Source organism: Phragmites australis, chromosome 1 (genome assembly GCF_958298935.1).
Source record: "Phragmites australis chromosome 1, lpPhrAust1.1, whole genome shotgun sequence".
Lineage (NCBI taxonomy): Eukaryota > Viridiplantae > Streptophyta > Magnoliopsida > Poales > Poaceae > Phragmites > Phragmites australis.
The window spans coordinates 56,258,594-56,276,851 of record NC_084921.1 but is presented as its reverse complement, the minus strand read 5'-3'; the positions used below and the strand labels follow the sequence as shown (position 1 = coordinate 56,276,851).

Below are 18,258 nucleotides of genomic sequence, written 5' to 3'. Positions count from 1 at the left end.
TCGACCCAGTATCCATCTAAAATCAATTACCATGTCACGGGCCAGTAGGCCGAGGAAAGTAGTGCAGCAACCCACACCCATTTTCTAGTTGTTTCGATAAACCAATATTGACAACATACTATAGAATAGAATAACCAATGCCAATGTCTACAATCTTATTATACAAATTGATTTTTGAACTTTAGATAATATCTACATCTTGTTTTAAATGAATGAATCATATCTTCTTGTCATGGATCCATAAAACTAGATATACGCCTTTGACATTGTACCTCTAGTTTGAAGATAATCAATAAACCAGCATTAAAAAAAAACATGCTTCACAATAGAACAATCAATACCTTAATTTTAAGTCAATGCCTACAACCTTTCTAGAGGAATGAATTTTGGAGATCCATGCGATATCTTTGAAGCTATTTTACAAGAACCAATGCTATTTGTCATCTCGTTGTCAAAGATATCTCAAGAACTCGAGATATACGCATTTGACTCTATATCTCTAGCGCGAAGATAATAAAGAAAAAAAGTGCAACCGTTGAGCATTTACGCTTTTATTCAGGCCATGATTCAAAGAAAGTTTTCGGTACAAAAATTGAACATGGAAAAGAAATTCAAGAAGGTAGATAGGCACTCACTAACGTTTTTGGTGTGAAGGCAGCAGCCTCCTTGCTTTCAGTTTCCCAAATAAAGGACAACCACAGGGTAAAATCGGCAATAATGAAGAAGACTGAAGGGTGGAGAACAAAAATATTAACTTTGGCAGTCAGCCCCTCGTCCTAAACCATAATTTCAAACCTGCTCCTACCTCACGCCCAAAATTCCCCATCTCCTTTGCCTCCGGCGAGCCCTTCCTTCCTTCAACGGCGCGTCGGCGTGGTGAGCGGCGAAGCGTAATAAGGTCTGCTCCACCCTTCCTTTTCTTTCTCTCGAATAGCGCGTGCCTTCCTCACCCCTGTCTCCTCTTGGTCCTTGCATAGCAGCATGGCGGATGCGCGGAGAGAAGCTTCCAAGAACGCTTCCGGGAACAAGGGGAGCACCTCCACGCGCCCTGCGCGCCTCCGCGTCATTCGCCCGGACGTCCATGAAGTTCTCAAGAGCCCCCGCCGTAGCCGCCTCAAGAAGCAGCAGGCTCCACCTCCGCCTCCGCCTTCGCCCCAGCCCCCACCCCCGCCCCGGCCGCCACGGAAGGAGAAGAGGGCGGAGGAGGAGGAAGTCGAGCGCGTGCGCTACGGCTGCGCCTTCCAGGACGAGGACGAGGGCAACCGGGACTTCGCGCCGCCTGACCTGGTGTGGGGCAAGGTGCGGAGCCACCCGTGGTGGCCCGGACAGGTGTTCGACGCCGCTGACGCGTCCGAGGTCGCGCTGCAGCACCGGAGGGGCGCCCCGCTCGTCGCCTACTTTTGGGACAGGACATTCGCTTGGAGCGACGCGTCCGCGCTGCTCCCATTCCGCGCCAACTTCACGCGGCTCTCCGCCCAGAGCACCATGTCCGGCTTCGTCTCCGCCGTGGACGCAGCGCTGCAGGAGGTTGGGCGACGCGTGGAGGCCGGCCTCTCCTGTGGTTGCTTCGGTTCCAGCATTGCCACCAAGCAGGAGGTTGACAACTCTGGTATCCGGCAAGGGGCATATGGTGCAGTGGTAGACAGTGCGTACATGAGGGACGCCTTCTGTGGCGAAGTGTTTCTTGACTACATCTCAGCACTGGGAAAGAAACCGCTGGCTGGCGCTGATCTTCTTGACCTTGCCACTGCCAAAGCACAGCTGAGGGCCTTCAATCGATCAAGGGGTCCAAGGGACCTCCCCGAGTTTGTGATATTTGAGGGTATTGAGGATGTTGTGGAGGCAATCCCACGCACAAAGAGGAAAAGGATGCACAAGAGCGGTAAGGATGATGTTCCAAGTAAGGAGAAGAAATCGAGGCGTGCTGGGAGTTCGTCGTGCAGGAAAGTGGCTCCACCAGAGGCTGCAAATGAAGATGTTATGGATGAGGACAACGGTGTGCCAAGTAGAGGGGCAACAGATGATATAACGACCAAGGGAAAAACAGACACTAATAAATATTCAGATGGACTTGAAACAGTTGGTGTTGGTCACAACAAAACGCCAGCCAATAAGGCAATGGATGATGATTTGAGTGAGAGCAAATCAGGGCGCACGCTAAGATCCATGCGCAAGAAGGAAGGTGCTTTGGAGGGTTTGAAAACCTTAACAGGGAAAAACAAAGATGTCGCTCTGCTGAAAGAAAATCTGCTCGGACATAGAGCAGGATCTGCACGCAAGAAGAAAAAAATCACAAAGGATGGAGATGGACTTGGAGATGGCAGTGCCAAGGATTCCTCTTCTCCTGGAAAGAGAAGATCAGGGTGTGCTGAAAACTCTATAACTAAGAGAGTGCCTATCTCAGAGCATGGTAGGAAGAAGAAGAAACTTTCTGAACTTATGGCAGAGACAGGCAGGCCTAATTCTGCACCTGGTGGTAAGAGCAAGACTCGAGGGAGGAGATCTTTGCATGAATCAACTGAGAAACCTGAGGATCCTGATCCTCACTCTGAGGATACGGTGAAGACTAGGAAAAGAAAGAAGCTCAACACATTGGGGGATTTGTCTTCCCAGTCACAGCCTCTCTCTCGTAAGAAGTCCACAAAGGTTGGAGAACTGATGAGCGAAGCAGCTGGGCGCATGTCACAGACACCGCCTGTTGTCAAAGCTAACGGTGCAGCGTCTCAGACAAAATCACGTAGGGCTAAAAGCAGGCAAGTAAATGCTACAGGCAAGTCTCCACCTTCTGTGAAGGTGAATCGAGGCAAGAAAGATGCCTTTAGTGAGGAATCTCTATCTTGTGGTGAAATGCTATGGCAGCTTTCGCTAGCAGCATGTGATCTTAAGCAGATAGAGAAAATCGCGCCTACTAGTGTTAACTTCCTTACTGATTTTAGGAAGAACTCGTATGCTTCTAGTTCTGATGTCAACGAGGAGATACCTGAGAAGGCAGCCAACACTGAGTCCACTCCTTCGGAACAGCCCATTGCTGATCATATGCAGGACGACTATTGGGCTGACATTCTCATCAACGTGGAGGAGCCGCTATCTAGCCTGAAAAAGAAGAAAGATGAGAATAAGAAAAGGACAAACAAGAAGGCGCATCGGGTTAAGAAACTTGCCAATAATTCATCAGTGTCTCCGGGAAGTGCATATGAGCCAAGGAGTGAAGGCAAACAAGATACAGGGGAGCAACTTAAGGCTGAAAGCAAACTGTTTGTTGCAAACGGATCTCAGCTAAATGCCGGACCCAAATCTGCTGAAGAAATGGAGAATAGCTTGCTGGCTGGACTAGTGCTGCACTTCAACAGGCCTAGTGCAGTTCCATCACGCAGTGACCTTATCAAGATCTTTAGCCAATATGGGCCTGTCAAGGAAGCCAAGGCAGAGATTGCAAACAATGCCAACTCTGCTCAGGTGATCTTCAAGAGGCGCATGGATGCTGAGGCAGCGTTTGCAGGCGCAGGGAAAATCAGTGCCCTTGGACCAGCCCTTGTCAGCTTTCGCCTCACCGACTTCCCCTACTGTTGAAGCTGTTGCATAATCAGTAAGGTAGGTGCTGAGGTTTCCTTTCTTCCTTTCCTCTCAGTGTTCTGTAGCAATGCAGCCTTGCCTTCTTATCTTATGCATATAATAAAATTGTGTCCTCTTGTTTTCTCAGGTCAATGAGATGAGGGAATAGGAGAAAAGGTATATCAATCAGGTGGTGGCTAGCTTGTTGCAGGATTAAGCATTCATAGGAACAGCGATCGCTTCTCTGTTTTCCAGTGTCATATACTTGTGTCATTGTTGACTTGTTGTATGCTGCAGATCAGATCAGTTACCAATAGGTGTTGTAAAAACATGTTTTAAAGCTGACTTGGTACTTAAAAGTGTAGTTTGTTTCTTTTAAGCTGATTTCATACTTAAAAGTTCAGTTTGTTTCTTAACCCGAGTACTCGATTCTGATGTGGGTGCAAATATACCTTACTATCATTTATAACACTTGTTTTATGTGTGCCTCTTGTGCTCTATAGGAGCTAGAACAGATCCCGTGGCCGATCAGCGGATGTCTAGAGGAGCTACAACACTTTGTGTTTGGGGCACTGATTCTGCACGACGGATGGTGGATGAAATGGAAGAGCGGTCCAAAAGGCTCCCTTGCAGTAAGATGTACTAGGATGGTTGCGCATGTAACTAAATTTGGTTTAGTTGCAGCTTCACATGCTGTGTAGCTTTATTCGCTGCTCCCGGCTTTGTTCGCTTGCAGTGTAAAAGGGGAGGGAGAGGACAAAAATGAATTGATTTTTTTTTTTATTCTGAATCTCGACGAACAGCTTCATCTATCGCTTTGTAACTGAAATCATCTTGCAACTCATGCCGCTCGACACATATCGATTTTCCATCAACTCATGCCACTGAATTGTGCCTTGGCATGCGCAGCAGCGACTAAGGATGATCAGGAAGACCAAGGTGACTGACTATATTTGACCAACACATTGAGAGATGCTGAAATATGCTGATGGAATTGTGGCAATATGATGGGATTTCTTTCTGGAATCTCCAATTTGGTTACATTACATTACATAGATCCAAAGTGTTGGATGTCCTTGGTCACGGAAGGTTACTAGCAGTTTAGTTGGTCCCGGTGCCGGACAGCAGAGGCCAGTGGAGTGGAACGAAGAACGCGCAAGATGGATGCTTAACCCTTTCTCTGCCCCGCTGCATCGCATCGCGTTCTCACTGCTGCTTTATTGGTAGTGCCTCTCACTCTCACTCTCACTTCTGTCTACTGCTTGCTTGCTTGCTGTGGTCTCTTCCCTTCACATCCCTGACCTTCCCAAGCAGAGCAGAGCACAAGACAAGAGACGACAAGAGAATTCATGGCGGCGTCTTCAAGGCATCTCTTCTGCTGCTTCGTCTTCTTCTCCTCCGGCTCCGTTGCTCAGACGCCTGGTGAGTCGGCCCCTGCCTGCACTGCACTGCACTAGTAGTACTCGACACCTGAGCTTAAGTTTTCATGTTAATTTGTGGTTTCAATCAACTTGTTGAAGATGATCGAGCTTAAGTAATTGCTGGCAGGCTTCGTAAGCATCGACTGCCGCGGGTCTGCAAACTACACGGACGAGCTCGGGCTGTTGTGGACAGGCGACGCCGGCTGGTTCCCCTTCGGTGCCACGGCCAACATCTCGGTGCCGTCAGAGAAGCGCACGCAGTACTCTACGGACAGCAGCAGCAGCAACAAGCACTGCTACAACGCTGGGCGTCAGGACCCGGACCCGCTACTTGATCAGAGCCAGCTTCCTGTACGGCAACTTGGACACCAGGGAGACGGTCGTCGCCCACCCTCGGCGTCTGCCTCTCCAACGCAACCACGGGCCAGCCCTTCATCTCCACGCCCGAGCTCCGCCAGCTCAACGGCTCCCTCTACTACACCGACTACGAGGCCGACGCCTTCCTCAGCCTGTCCGCGCGGATCAACTTGGGCGCTCCCACCAACGATCCTGTCAGGTACCCGGACGATCCGTACGACATGATCTGGTAGTCCGACATGGTCAGGAGGGCCTACTATCTGGTTGACGTCGCTCCCGGGAAACTCAACGTCTCCACCGATAAGCCCGTCTTCGTCGGCTCCAACGAGAGGCCGCCTCAACCTCAATGGCTTCCCCGGCAGCGGATGGGCATTCTCCTACTTGGCCGAGATCGAAGATTTTGTCGTTCCCGAGACGCGCAAATTCAAGCTCTTCATCCCTTGCTTGCCGGATGTCAGTAAACCGACAGTGGATATCGGCGAAAACGCTCCGGGGAAGTACCGGTTCTTCAACATATCACTGCCTTTTGTCCTGTCCTTCGCGTTCCGAAAGACGAATGATTCATCCAAGGGCCCTATTCTGAATGCCTTTGAGATATACAAGCACATCCACATTGATCTTGGCTCCCCAGATGGTATGCATTTTGCTTAATTTAACTCTCCCCTCCCCCCTCCCCAGATAGTCTGCTTGATATCAAATCTTTCTGATGCCAATTTAAGGATCCATCGATGCAGCACCCGTCATGGCAAGCCTAGCGTCACGTTACCCATTCGCGGATCCGTGTCTACCTTCACCATGGTCTTGGGTGAAATGCACTTCAGAATCACAGCCAAGAGTCATTTCCATGTAATTAACTCAAACTCAGCTCTCAATTCCAAGTATCTGCATTTGAATTCAATACTGACAAGCTTGGTTGTGGTCAGAAATCTTTCAGGAAAGAACTTGCATTCACAGGAAACATACCACCGGAACTAGCCGGTTTGCCATGCTTAGCAGAGATGTAAGCATTGCTTTTCTGCCCACAAATAGAAATACATATATCTTGCCCTCCCATCCAAGGTATGACTAATGCGCAGAATTCCCTTGTAGCGGACTTGCTAATAACATGTTAACGGGCCCAATTCCAGACCTCAGTGGCTCTTCGAACCTATCCATCATGTGAGGAACTACTTAAGTTGGTTCATTTCTTTGTTTCACAAAGGTCCTGCCTGCGCAGAAGTTCCAGAATTCAAGCGCGCGGTCCTGTGAAATCATCGCCACTGAGACAGCTCATCCCTACGAATTATCGGACCTTGAAGTGGCGACCAACAGATTTGCCAACAGGATCGGTTCGGGGGGGTTCGGGATGGTGTATTACGGAAAGCTGACTGATGGAAAGGAGATTGCTGTGGAAGTGCCGACGAACGATTCATACCATGGATGGCGCTGGAGAGGACGGCGACGTCGGAGATGAGGAGCCTTCTCCCCGGCAGCGGCGAACGTGAGGTCAGGTGGGGCGATGAGATCGCACGACATGATCATGGACAACCTGCTGCTCATGGACGAGGAGTACTCCGCCTCCTTCTCCGGCTCCGTCAGCAAGTTGAAGTACCCCGAGCTGCGCTAGCTACCGTAATTTCCAGCAATTCGATCGATCAGTTGCGAATTAAAAACACATGGCCGGATATAATATATATATATTTGATTTTGATGCATGCGATGCTAGTTTTCTTTTCTTTCCTTTTCTTTGCATAGTAATTAGGCTGCTGCCCCTCCTCTCCTCTCCTCGTGCTAGCTCGTTCTTTCCATGCATGGAGGAGGAGCAGCAGCAGCAAGAGATTTTTTTTTTTTTTTTTTACTTCTTTGTTGGAGATGAATGGTCAAAACCTTGCCTTATTTAGCTGCTCTTGCATATATTATTCTCCCAAGGATTCGGAGTAGCAGTATAAAGACTGGGCCTGCAGCTCTTGCATTCTGGGCTTGTCCCCTGGTCGACGTGGGCTGGGATGGGCCGAGTCTGAGCCCAAGGCGCACGGGGGCATTTGGGTCAATTCATAGCAGAGCGGAGCGGGATGGGGGCCGAGGCGGCGTTAGGGTTTCTCGGCAACGCCGTCCTGCCCTGCCATGCTGCCGCCACCATTATCCTCTCTCTCTCTCTCTCTCCGCTTTGCTAGTGTAGTGTGAGTGACTGAGTGTTAAGGAGGGAGCAGGCGAGCAATTTTCCCTCGCATTCTTCTCCCTCGCTCCCTAGTCCTATCTTGTTGGAGGATTGGATTGGATTGGATTGGATTGGATCCATCCGATCCCCATCCCTTCCCTCGTCTGTCTTGTTGGAGGATTGGATTAGCGATCGATCGCGCCTGCTGCTTTCGGGATGGAGATGGAGATGGAGATGGATCCCATTTCCCCCTCGCTCGATGAAACCACTGCCTCCGGCGGCGAGGCCAAGGCCTGCGCCGACTGCCACACCACAAAAACTCCCCTCTGGCGCGGAGGACCCGAGGGACCCAAGGTACGTACGCGCATAGATCCATCCATTCATCTTGCAATTCCTTCTTCTTTTCTTTTCTTGTTTATTCTTTTATGTTGTTTTCCTGCCAAACCATGGCCCTACTAGCGAGCAAGGTAAAAAAAATCATCCCTTTGGCTGTGACTGTGCCTGATCCGATCTGTTTCTTTTTGCCTGCTGCTGCTGCCGATCAATCCTGCAGTCCCTCTGCAACGCCTGCGGCATCCGCTACCGCAAGAGGAGGAGACAGGCGCTCGGCCTCGACACCAACGCCGACCCCCAGGAGCAGCAGCACAAGAAGAAGGCCGCCGCCACCAGCAGCAGCAGCACCAGCACCAACAAGGACAAGGACAAGGAGGAAGTCACCGTAGAGCTCCGCGTTGTGGGCTTCGGCAAGGAGGTGGTGCTCAAGCAGCGCCGCCAGATGCGCCGGAAAAAGTGCCTCAGCGAGGAGGAGAGGGCGGCCATCCTCCTCATGGCGCTATCCTCCGGCGTCATCTACGCCTCCTGATCCCCAGCTGATTCCATTCCATTCCATTCTATCCGAGGAGATAGAGATAGATGTAGGGAGACAGTGTCTTGTGTTGCAGATAGAATAGATCCTCCCTTGCTAGCCTAAGCATGCATGGTTGCAGAGAGAGGGATGCCTAACCCTTTTTTTTTTCCCTGCCTCCTCTTCGTCATCTTCTAGCTCTAGACTCTCTGAATCTCTCTTGTTAGTCTTCCGGCAAGTTAGTAGTAGCAATTGTAGCAATAATCAATCTTGTGATGATGTATGTACTAGCTCAGCTGTAATGTAATGTTACCTGCCTATGCCCCTCTAGCTTATATCCCCTCCTCTCCTTGGAATGTAACAGGAGCGCATAGCCTATTATCATCTCATCAGATCATCGTCTCGTGTGTTGTTGCAACACAGAGAGATAAAAGATCGCAAGTACTAACAAGTAGAGTGTTTTTGTGCCGGGATCTGCCATGTATGATGCATGCATGCCTGCCTTCCTGTTTTCACTCACTAGCTGGTCTGCTCCTTGCATCGACTTGGTAAGTGCTGATGTTGACGCAGCTGGTCTGGTCAGGTCAGGTCAGTCAGCGTCCTTGCTGTTTTTATTTCCTGGTTCTGCTGCTATCTTTTCTTGGTTTCTTTTACAAAGAGTGTGTGCACTCGCAAAGGCAGCAGGTTCCCTTTTATTTTATGGTTTTGCTGGACGAAGCTGACGAGTGACATGTAATTCTGAGAAGAGACGGTGACGAATGATGCTATTGATTTGAGCTTTCTAATTGTAGGGAGGCACTGTGACCACGTAAGTTATGCTTGCCCCCCATATTGGGACAGACACAGACACAGACACAGACACAGACACAGACAGACGCAGCAGCAGAATTAGGGGGCTCTGCCTTGACCTTGTCACACAGATGAATCCTTGTCAGGGATCCCCTCGCAGCAGAATTATGTTGCCTCTTTTATCTTTCTCTCCTCTCGTTGCCTCTCCAGATCAGGCGCTTCATCGGGGGCAACTGCAACTACTCTTTTGCGCATCAAACTCTCCACCGGTGAAGCATTTCCTCTTCCGGCCCCCAGCTGAACAACAGTATCAAATGTATTTTCAGGTTTCAAGCTGCTCAATGACACGACATCGATACTAGTCGAAATACTTGGCATGTGACTCCTCGTGCTTCTTTAACCTCGAAGCATATTTCAAAGTCTTTCCGCAATCAGCTTCTAGTTTTGCTTTTACAAGAACCTTCTTTGTGAATCTCCAGAACGTGTCTCTGCATGTTTGCCTTAACATTGAATTTGTGACTGCATCCTTCCTTCCACTGGACAAGTGAACAATTTCCCCATATGCCGATTCAGATGATCCTTTCTTCTGTATGTGAGGGGACAACCATCCAAACGACAGCCAAAGGACCTCTGTAACAATTGCAAAGCTATATATCAAACTATGTAGACATAAAAAGGCACATGAGATGCTTGACCGATTGCGCAAGAATAGGTTGAGTGGTAGTAGCACTGAAATGTTACTAAACCACTATAAATATAATACAGCTCAATCATATAATTGAGGTCAAGAGCAGTCCTATCTCATTGGAGCATTGATATAATTGAGGTGTAGAATGGTACCCGTCAGAGATGTGTGTGTAGAAAGAAAAGAGATACTATCTCGAATCAAACATCAGGATGGATACCAACCGGGACATGAGCTCGAATCAAGCATTTCTTGGATCGAAGAATTCGCACTTGTACCGCCCAATGTCCCTCGGCCCATCCTGTGCTCCACCAAGCTCCTCGGAGTCGGAGCCCATCAATCTGTTGAATTCAGTATCTTATTCTAGACACAAGATAATATTGACACGGGCAACAATCCGGTGATATGATTTTCCTTTCGGCGGGTCGAAACCAGTTGGCGCTTTGACAAGATTTGGATGGGAGTTTAGTAAGAAAGAGATTCACCTACCTACCTACCTCGGTGTTATCTTAGTGCAATCGGCGGCGGCGGCGGAGCAAAGAAACCCTGAACTCCGGCCCAACGAGGTCCATGTATTTCTTTGTCTATTCTACTAGTTGAATGTACCTACATTGTAACGAGAGCTAAAAATTTATATATGATAACATTGTTGACTCCTCTAAAACCAACCCGATTCTTGAGATACCTAGCGAGAAATCATGACGTGGATTCAACCCCGACCAAGAGACGCACAACATCAGATCATAGGTAGAGGGGGAGGAGGGGGCGTACGCTGTAGCATCCGAAGCGGAGGAAGACGTCAAGGGGGAGGACCATGGTGAGGAGGATCTCTAGGAACATGCAACACCAGCCGAATGCCATCGGGATCTCGGATCGGGATCGGAATGGATCGCAGTGGAGATTGGATTTGAGCTACACTTGGTAGAATTGGTGGACAACCTAAATCAGCTCAGTGGACATGATAACAAAGCCGCATAACAAATCAACAAACGTAGATTCAGCAATAGTTAGTAACTAACAAGCGCTCCCAGCATTGTTGACTATATATAGAGTTTCCAGTTAGTCTCTACCGAAGTTACCTTTTGGATCACAATCCTTCGAAATATCTGGCTCCGCAGTCTTGCCATAACCTTCTCCCAGATAACGGCCATGTTGATCACAAATATGATTGTGAAGATGGGCTCCAACATGTACAGCACCACGATTTTCGATAGAAGCCTCCACAGGGGCTCGTTCACCCTATTTGCCTAAAAATAAAAAAATTGCATACATAGAAATTATAGAAATGTTGACGGTAAAAAAATAACATAGCACACCGAATTAAGCGTGAAGATACGATGTAGTAGAGACTTTTTAAATAGTAAAGATAATTGAATAGGCCTACATACCACTAACTCAGAGTAAGCAAACTGTCAAAGCTCTTAAAAGCAGTTTGAACTCACATGTAAGCACAATGCTTAGTACACAGCTTACTGAATTTATCAGGCAAAGTAGTAAACCTGAAATTTCTTTTCACAGAAAATACATACACGTAACACCATCTCACAGCTTGATATTATACATCAAATTTGTGTCATGGTGATCAAAAGGCACCATAACACATCAGACTTGAGTTAGCAACCTGAAACCAGATATTATCAACAAATGCATGGCATAAAGCAAAATAAAGACCAGAAATCTACACTTAAATCTTCTTCATAGCCCATGTTAAAGGGAAATGATATATTTTGGTTTGCATTACAAATTTGCAGACTAAGTGATATGGACGGATGAAAGGATCTAATGACCCTAGAGGAGGGTGAATAAGGTTCTAATCAAATCTTAAAATAACTATCGATTTCTAGAACAAGGAGCAACCTTAGCTTAGAAGAAAGAAATACAACTACTCAAGCAAGCAAGCTAGAACATAGAGAAGAAACATATAAGCATATAATTTAAGAGTAAATTGCAGAATTGAAACTTGCATAAAGTAGATGCTAGAAGTCAATTGTGAAATAGAAAAAGAGTAGGGAAAGAGGCACCGATGTTTTTTCGAGGTATCAAAGAGTTAGCACTCTGCCCTAATCCTCGTTGGAGCATCCACATAAGGATATCGCTCCCCCTTAAGTCATCAAGACTCAAGTGCTCACTAGTAATTGTCACTTCTCTATCTTCGGATTGGCGAGCATCAAACCAAGTACAAGCACTTTCCGAGGCTTTCACAAACTCCAAGAGCTCATCGAGAACACCTCCAATCAGCATAACCGGCTAGGTGTCGTCAACCACCGAGAGTAATAAGCTAACTGGTTCACTTGATCCCTATCAAGCCTAAACAACTAATGCACACTCGCTACTCTTGAAGCACTAATGAAGTCCTTAACATTCAATTAGGGACTTGAAAATCAACTTAAGTGCTCTTCCTTGTTTCTTGATGACACACAGTATATGAACTCCTCTAGGTTGCAAGAGAGACGAATGAAATCGAGTGACAGGGTATATATAGGCTAGAGGTCCAAATCTAGCCGTTGCCCAACCACTCACACTTTATGTGAACACCGGATGGTTCGATGCACACACTATTATACACATCGGACAATCCGGTAAGTAACCTTTTCCAAAAGCTAGCCTACCAGCTATCAGTAGTCATTGCCTAAAAAGCTCCTGAGTTCATTTCCCATGCACCAAGACACCAAGTCTGAAAATGCTCTGATGTGTTACACATCTCAACACTGGACCATCCGGTGCCTTGAATTCCAATTCCTCCGAAAATTCCAACTTTCTGTTAACTGTTTTGGTGGTCATCTTCTCTGAACACCAGACAATCATGTGTACTTCGGTGCACATATTTACCTTCACCTTCTGCTCTGAATAGGAATAAAGTCTGATGAGTACAAGTTCTTCATCACTGAACAATTCGGTGAGAACAAAAATTCTAAGGCTTATCCAATTCAATTGACTTTGAGTATTAACTTCTTGACTTCTCATCTATGGGCTTCTTTGAGATACCTAGTGCTAGATTTTTGTAAGTGTGCATCCAACTAAGTCTAGACTCAACTAGATTAAGCTACAACACTTAACCCCCCTTTATAGTACGATCAAAAGACTAGAAAGGAATCTATATCTACTCTAAGTGTCGTTCATCACCTTGTGACACTTAGAATTAGAAGATTCTTAATTTTAACTTAAATATCCGTTGATCATCCAATAGAATCTCATGAGGGATAAGAAAACTCGTACAATCATTGTGAACTAAGTTTTTGATTCACTTCAAAACATATAAGTTAGTCACAATGATACGATTATTATTAATCACCGAAACACTTACCAAAGAACTTAGAGGTCTAGATGCTACAACAGAAAAAAAAAATCTACTTAGAAATCAGATATGTAGACTTCAATTGCTTGCAAAACATCCTTTTAAGCTCAAAAAAATCCAAGCAAAAACAATGGACTGCCACTCGTTTAGGAACTTGCATATTTTGATCTTCTAATAAGTAGACAATGAACAAGGACATGATTTTTCAAGTAATCATCATGGACATGCAGTAGTATTAGATAACCTAAGCATATGGCATGCACTTCCTTTGGTCGACATCTGAACAACTTCAATCTCAAAAGGCAACCAAAAATTGCAACATGTTTCAAAGAGACACAAGGTTAAATGAAAACATTAGCTCCAGTCAATATTACTTAATGCATACAGGTGAGAAGCTGAGAGCTAGTACACTGCACCTGGTGGATTCAATATTTCTATCGCATCCCATAGTTTGCACTCCTCATCCCTCATCCTATTACTAGCTTCATGCTGTTTTCACGTGGCGACACTTCTAAATTGCCCAAGGAATTGGATTGACTACGTACCATAAACTCAAAAAATGCACGCTCCTCTCGATTGAAGCCAACCAACAATACTCTGATCTAAATATTCGCATAAAAATGGGCGAGTTTTCACATAAACCCAAAATATTACCTTGTAGGCACTGCCATCAGACTGGACGATCCACCCGGCTTCAATGGAACAGCCTGCCTACCATCGTCGCCTCTTCTACAAAAAGTATTAACAAAGTGAGATATTGTTTTTGATACAGGACATAGGACAAAATGGAGTATTCATAGTCCAGTTGCCAATTCAATGTGGACGCAGCGAGAAACGGTAGGGCATTCTAATGCCTATGTTACGGAATACATTGCTTTGCTGCTGAACGTGCTAAATAAGTGTATGGCACAATGGCAGTGTGATAGCTATTGTTGGGAAAGGCATGCAAAGCGCTAATTCATGCGCATGGTACATCCAAATTTCTAATGCTAAATAATTTCATAAGGAGATTGACGGAAGATAGTCACCACTATATTTAAGAACAAAATGTTAGCTAAGTATGAAGAAATTTTTATGTTTACTGCTACAAATATTCAAACAGGTGGATAGCCCAATGGCAAAAGAACAGTAATTCACCTTGAGACCAGTATCGCAGATACACAAACAATTACTCTGCTTGAAAAATTCATGTGGGGAAAGGAAAATTAGATAGATTATACCTTGCCAGGATAACAATAGCTTGTTCGGTCCAATCAGCATTGCCAGGTAAGATTATTATAGGCATCCACAAGAAGCTAAAAGAGTGTTATCAGACATACTGCCGTGAAGCAGCACGAGGGTTCTGAATGCAAGTCATAACGAAAGGGATGAGCAGCTGCCCTACAGTCCCAATACCCCTCATTTGAGCTAGATTGCAATGCATGCACAGCAACATCTCATTACCTAGCTAGTGCCGACCCAATCCCAATGTAACACCACGATGAACAATTCGTCGTCCGGATAAACGCTTGAATCCACGAGCAGACTTGGACCTCCTCTCAACACTTCATAAATTAATCGGATGAAAGGGAGCAAATTTGGGGCGGAGAGCGGTACTTGACTATCGAGAGGAGCCGCTTCTCGGCGGCGATGATGCGATTGGTTGAGGTGGGGATCCAGCGGAGCGCAGGCCACACCCTCGCTCACCTCGACCCCGCGGCCGGCGCGGACGCTGACTCCGACGCTTCTCCGGCGGTGGCAGTCGCTGTGGCAGTGGTGGACGCCCTCCTCATCTCCTCGGCCGCCATCCTCGTCGTCGCGGTGGCTCATCGACGCATACGACGTGGGGAGCACGGCAAGGGGCGTCGGCCTCCCCACTTCTCCACCTTCCTCCTCCCCGGCGTCCTCTCGCCCCACTCGTCGATGTCGCTTGGGAGGAGCGGAGGGGGCGGGAGTCGACGGCGGAGGGCCGGGGAGGAGCGGAGGTGGGATGCCGGGGAACGGAGGAGGCGGCGGCTCGGGCGCGGAGGGGACCAGGGAATGGGGAGGCGAGCCGGTGAAGTCGGCGGCTCGGGCGCAGAGGGGAGGGGAGACGGAAGGCCGAGCGGACGGGGCTTCTTAAGTAGTAGAGATAGAGATAGAGATAGAGATTCTTCTCTGAGACGAGAGGCGTCGACCGATCCACTCCGACGACTCGCCGCCCTCTTCCCCCTCGCGATATTCGGAGGAAGAAGGGCCTCGACAAGAGGGAGGATTCAGGGGATCGGAATGGCTCTGCGGGCCGCAAGGAAGCTGGCGTCTTGTAGCCGCCAACGACGCCTCCTCCTCCTGCTGCCCTCCCCGGCCCCCAACATGCCGGCAGCCTTCCTCCACTCCCACGCCACCAGCTTCGGTACAGATCCCTCTTCTCCTCTCTTATCAGTTGCTCCTACTACTCATTAGAGCAGTAGAGATCCGAAAGCCTCATCGCTCATCAGGGTACAAGCAAGTGCGTGAAGAGGAAAAGAGCAGATTGGTTGGCAACGTTTTCAGCAGCGTCGCCTCCAGCTACGATCTCATGAGCATCGGCCTGCATAGGTTGTGGAAGGACAGGTTGCTACTGCTACTTACCCTTGCCTTGCACAATTTTCTCCAATCAATCAACCCCCTTTCTCACTCAATTCTTTTCTTTCAGGCTCATTTCGAAGTTGAATCCCTTTCCGGGGATGAAGCATCTCGACGTGGCTGGTGGAACAGGTATAGTAATCTCAAAAAAAAAAAAAAACCTTCACTGCTAACATGATCAGGATTCTATCTGAATTTCCATTGCCTACATCAGGTTATATATATATAAGTATTTTGCAAGACCTTCAACGCTAACATAATCAGGATTCAGTACAAATGTTGATTGCAACGCTGCTCTTTTATATCTCTGTAGCTTTTCTGTATTCCAGACAAGTCTAAAACACTTGTACGCTGCCTCCTTGTGTAAATGCAAGATTCAGTGCCCAAATTTCCTTGCAAAAAGGGAAAAATCTATGTGCTTCTTTCAATTGCTACAATGTTTCTTGATTCCTGCTTTATGTTGAAAGGCTATAATGTTATATTGCTAGGAAGTCCCTGTGCTGGTATTGGTTTCAAATTCTCGCAAGTATTCAGTTTGAAATTTGAAGTAACATATCTGATGATTGTTCATATCATTCTTGTGACGGCAGGAGATGTTGCTTTTCGTGTACTGGAAAGAATTAAGAGCGTGAGCCACAGAGCTATGCAGGGTACTCTTACTGATGTTGAAGAAGACACTCACATATATGTTTGTGACATTAATCCAAATATGCTAAATGTTGGAAAGAAGCGTGCTGCAGAAAGAGGTCTGAATTTATTAATTTTGATATATTATGCCACCTCTATCGTAAGTGCCAGGTCCTGTTGTTCAACAGTTGATTTTTATTTTCAGGCTACAGAGAAGAGCATTGTCTTAGTTGGATACAAGGAGATGCAGAAGCTCTGAGTTTCGAGGATGGATCTATGGATGGCTATACTATCGCATTTGGGATCAGAAATGTGACACACATTGAGAAAGCTCTATCAGAAGCTTACAGGTTGGCTAATTTAGAAATCCTAAACCAAAAAACTAGAAGGAAAGAAGAATTAACCTCCTGATATTTCAAGTATGTCGCAAGATGGATGTATCCGCTATTTTGAACATTTATATTCGATTGTGATTTTTCCAATTTTTTCATGTGCCATATCCTTGGAGTAAATGTTTCTTTTAAGGAGTCTTTTCATGATTTTATGACTAGTCTCGTGTTCTACCATGTTTAGTATATGGTCTGAAAATCTGATTACCGTTACATGGATTTGCACGTTCCAGAGTTCTAAAGAGAGGGGGAAGGTTCCTATGCTTGGAGTTGAGTCATGTGGATGTTCCGCTTTTTAAAGAAATGTAAGTTTCTTTAGTCAAGTTTCTTTTGTCTTATTCTTTTCATGCATAAAAGAAAACAATTAAACAAGCACATATCAGAGCTACAATCAGTTTTCGATAATTGCACCATTAGTTTTCAAAAATCAAAATAGGTGCTAACCACAGCTACAAGTTACCATCTGTAGCATGGTATGTGTGAACATTGCTCAAGGTTGTCTAAAAGAATTCATAAATTTTGCCATTTTTTATTCAATGCCAGTGGGAGTGGGCAAAAAGTTTGCAATGATTTTGCTGTTATTTCCCCCTTCAAAAACGAAAATGCTAGTATTGTCTTGCTAGTGCTTTGTGAAAAGTAGTGTAAGAACCTTTTTTTGTTTGCGATGAAAAAGGTAGTTTAAGCCTTATGTCCTACAGTTTCTTCTCTCTGTTTTCCCTCCCTCTTTCAACTTTGCTGCCTTTTTTTTCAGTTACGATGTTTATTCATTTTCTGTGATTCCGGCTATGGGAGAGCTAGTTGCTGGTGATCGACAGTCGTACCAATACTTGGTTGAGAGTGTTCGTCGGTTTCCAAATCAGGTAATGATGTGGATATTATTGGCATTTCTGTTATCTAACTGCCTCATTATTGAATGCATGGTAATATTGTTTGCGGCAATTTAATAATGCTTTCTACCTCATGTTATCCATCTCCGGGTTTACGTAGATATGACTAGTACTTTGTAAAGCGGGGGTTATTTTTGCTGGGCAAGATATTGTGCTAAAAGGAGTGAGAATGGCTAACAATAAACAAAGGCCGTCGAGCAATCTTTGTTCAGCTTTTGCATTCCTCCTGACCGAACCTGTACTTTGCAGGAAAAGTTCGCACAAATGATCCAGGACGCCGGATTTGAGAGAGTAGAATATGAAAATCTCGTTGGCGGTGTAGTTGCCGTTCACTCTGGGCTGAAAATGTAGAGTAGTGAGCTGAACCGCAGCTTCACAGAGCGATACTTTTGTATGTAAGTTCTATTTATTTTTCTTATTCGCCTCCGAGTAAGGACTGATGTAAGTTTGGCACAGTGTGTGCTACGTTGGGCAATGAGTTGCTAAGTGTTTGACCTGCGGAAAGAAATGCTTACATCTTTGGTTTTGCGCCTCCATTTTATGTTTTCACCATGGCAAGCCGTGTGCTAGATTTTAGGTGTTTGGATTTGGATTCCTTGTAGAATTTTAATCTCCTATATGATATGCCATCCTCTTGCTCTCTGTCCCCCGAGATCGAAAGAAGTATATTCATTTCACACACCACAGCATGC

General features: G+C 46.3%; 2 protein-coding genes, 1 long non-coding RNA gene and 1 pseudogene across 16 annotated transcripts; 3 read left to right on the top strand and 1 right to left on the bottom strand.

Annotated features, from left to right (window-relative positions):
• The first annotated feature begins 768 nt into the window (after positions 1 to 768).
• On the top strand, positions 769 to 7,038 carry LOC133886597 (PWWP domain-containing protein 1-like; annotated as a pseudogene).
• Positions 7,039 to 7,289: 251 nt separating this feature from the next.
• On the top strand, positions 7,290 to 8,651 carry LOC133930036 (GATA transcription factor 16-like). Its single transcript, XM_062376731.1, has 2 exons — positions 7,290 to 7,821; positions 8,021 to 8,651. The coding sequence occupies exons 1-2, from the start codon at positions 7,684 to 7,686 to the stop codon at positions 8,327 to 8,329; spliced, it is 447 nt and encodes a 148-aa protein (XP_062232715.1). The 5' UTR covers positions 7,290 to 7,683; the 3' UTR covers positions 8,330 to 8,651.
• Positions 8,652 to 8,973: 322 nt separating this feature from the next.
• On the bottom strand, positions 8,974 to 14,930 carry LOC133930043 (uncharacterized). 11 transcript variants are annotated; one of them, XR_009911721.1, is made up of 7 exons: positions 14,797 to 14,930; positions 14,301 to 14,766; positions 13,735 to 13,809; positions 10,865 to 11,406; positions 10,557 to 10,697; positions 10,010 to 10,391; positions 8,974 to 9,730 (listed from the first exon to the last, which is right to left on the bottom strand). It is a non-coding gene; the product is annotated as an uncharacterized LOC133930043 (long non-coding RNA). The 11 variants fall into 11 exon arrangements; XR_009911730.1 differs by having other exon boundaries at positions 10,865 to 11,032; positions 14,677 to 14,766; XR_009911727.1 differs by lacking the exon at positions 14,797 to 14,930 and having other exon boundaries at positions 14,301 to 14,375; positions 14,524 to 14,658.
• LOC133929945 (2-methoxy-6-polyprenyl-1,4-benzoquinol methylase, mitochondrial-like) lies at positions 14,710 to 18,102 on the top strand. 4 transcript variants are annotated; one of them, XM_062376696.1, is made up of 8 exons: positions 14,710 to 15,451; positions 15,537 to 15,651; positions 15,734 to 15,795; positions 16,254 to 16,409; positions 16,496 to 16,640; positions 16,913 to 16,984; positions 17,431 to 17,539; positions 17,816 to 18,102. In XM_062376696.1, exons 1-8 carry the CDS (start codon positions 14,710 to 14,712, stop codon positions 17,915 to 17,917), a joined length of 1,503 nt encoding a protein of 500 aa, XP_062232680.1. In that variant the 3' UTR covers positions 17,918 to 18,102. The 4 variants fall into 4 exon arrangements, 2 of the variants coding, with proteins under 2 accessions (XP_062232680.1, XP_062232681.1); XR_009911697.1 differs by lacking the exon at positions 17,431 to 17,539 and having other exon boundaries at positions 16,496 to 16,709; positions 17,816 to 17,866; XR_009911691.1 differs by lacking the exon at positions 17,816 to 18,102 and having other exon boundaries at positions 16,496 to 16,709; positions 17,431 to 17,480.
• Positions 18,103 to 18,258: the final 156 nt, after the last annotated feature.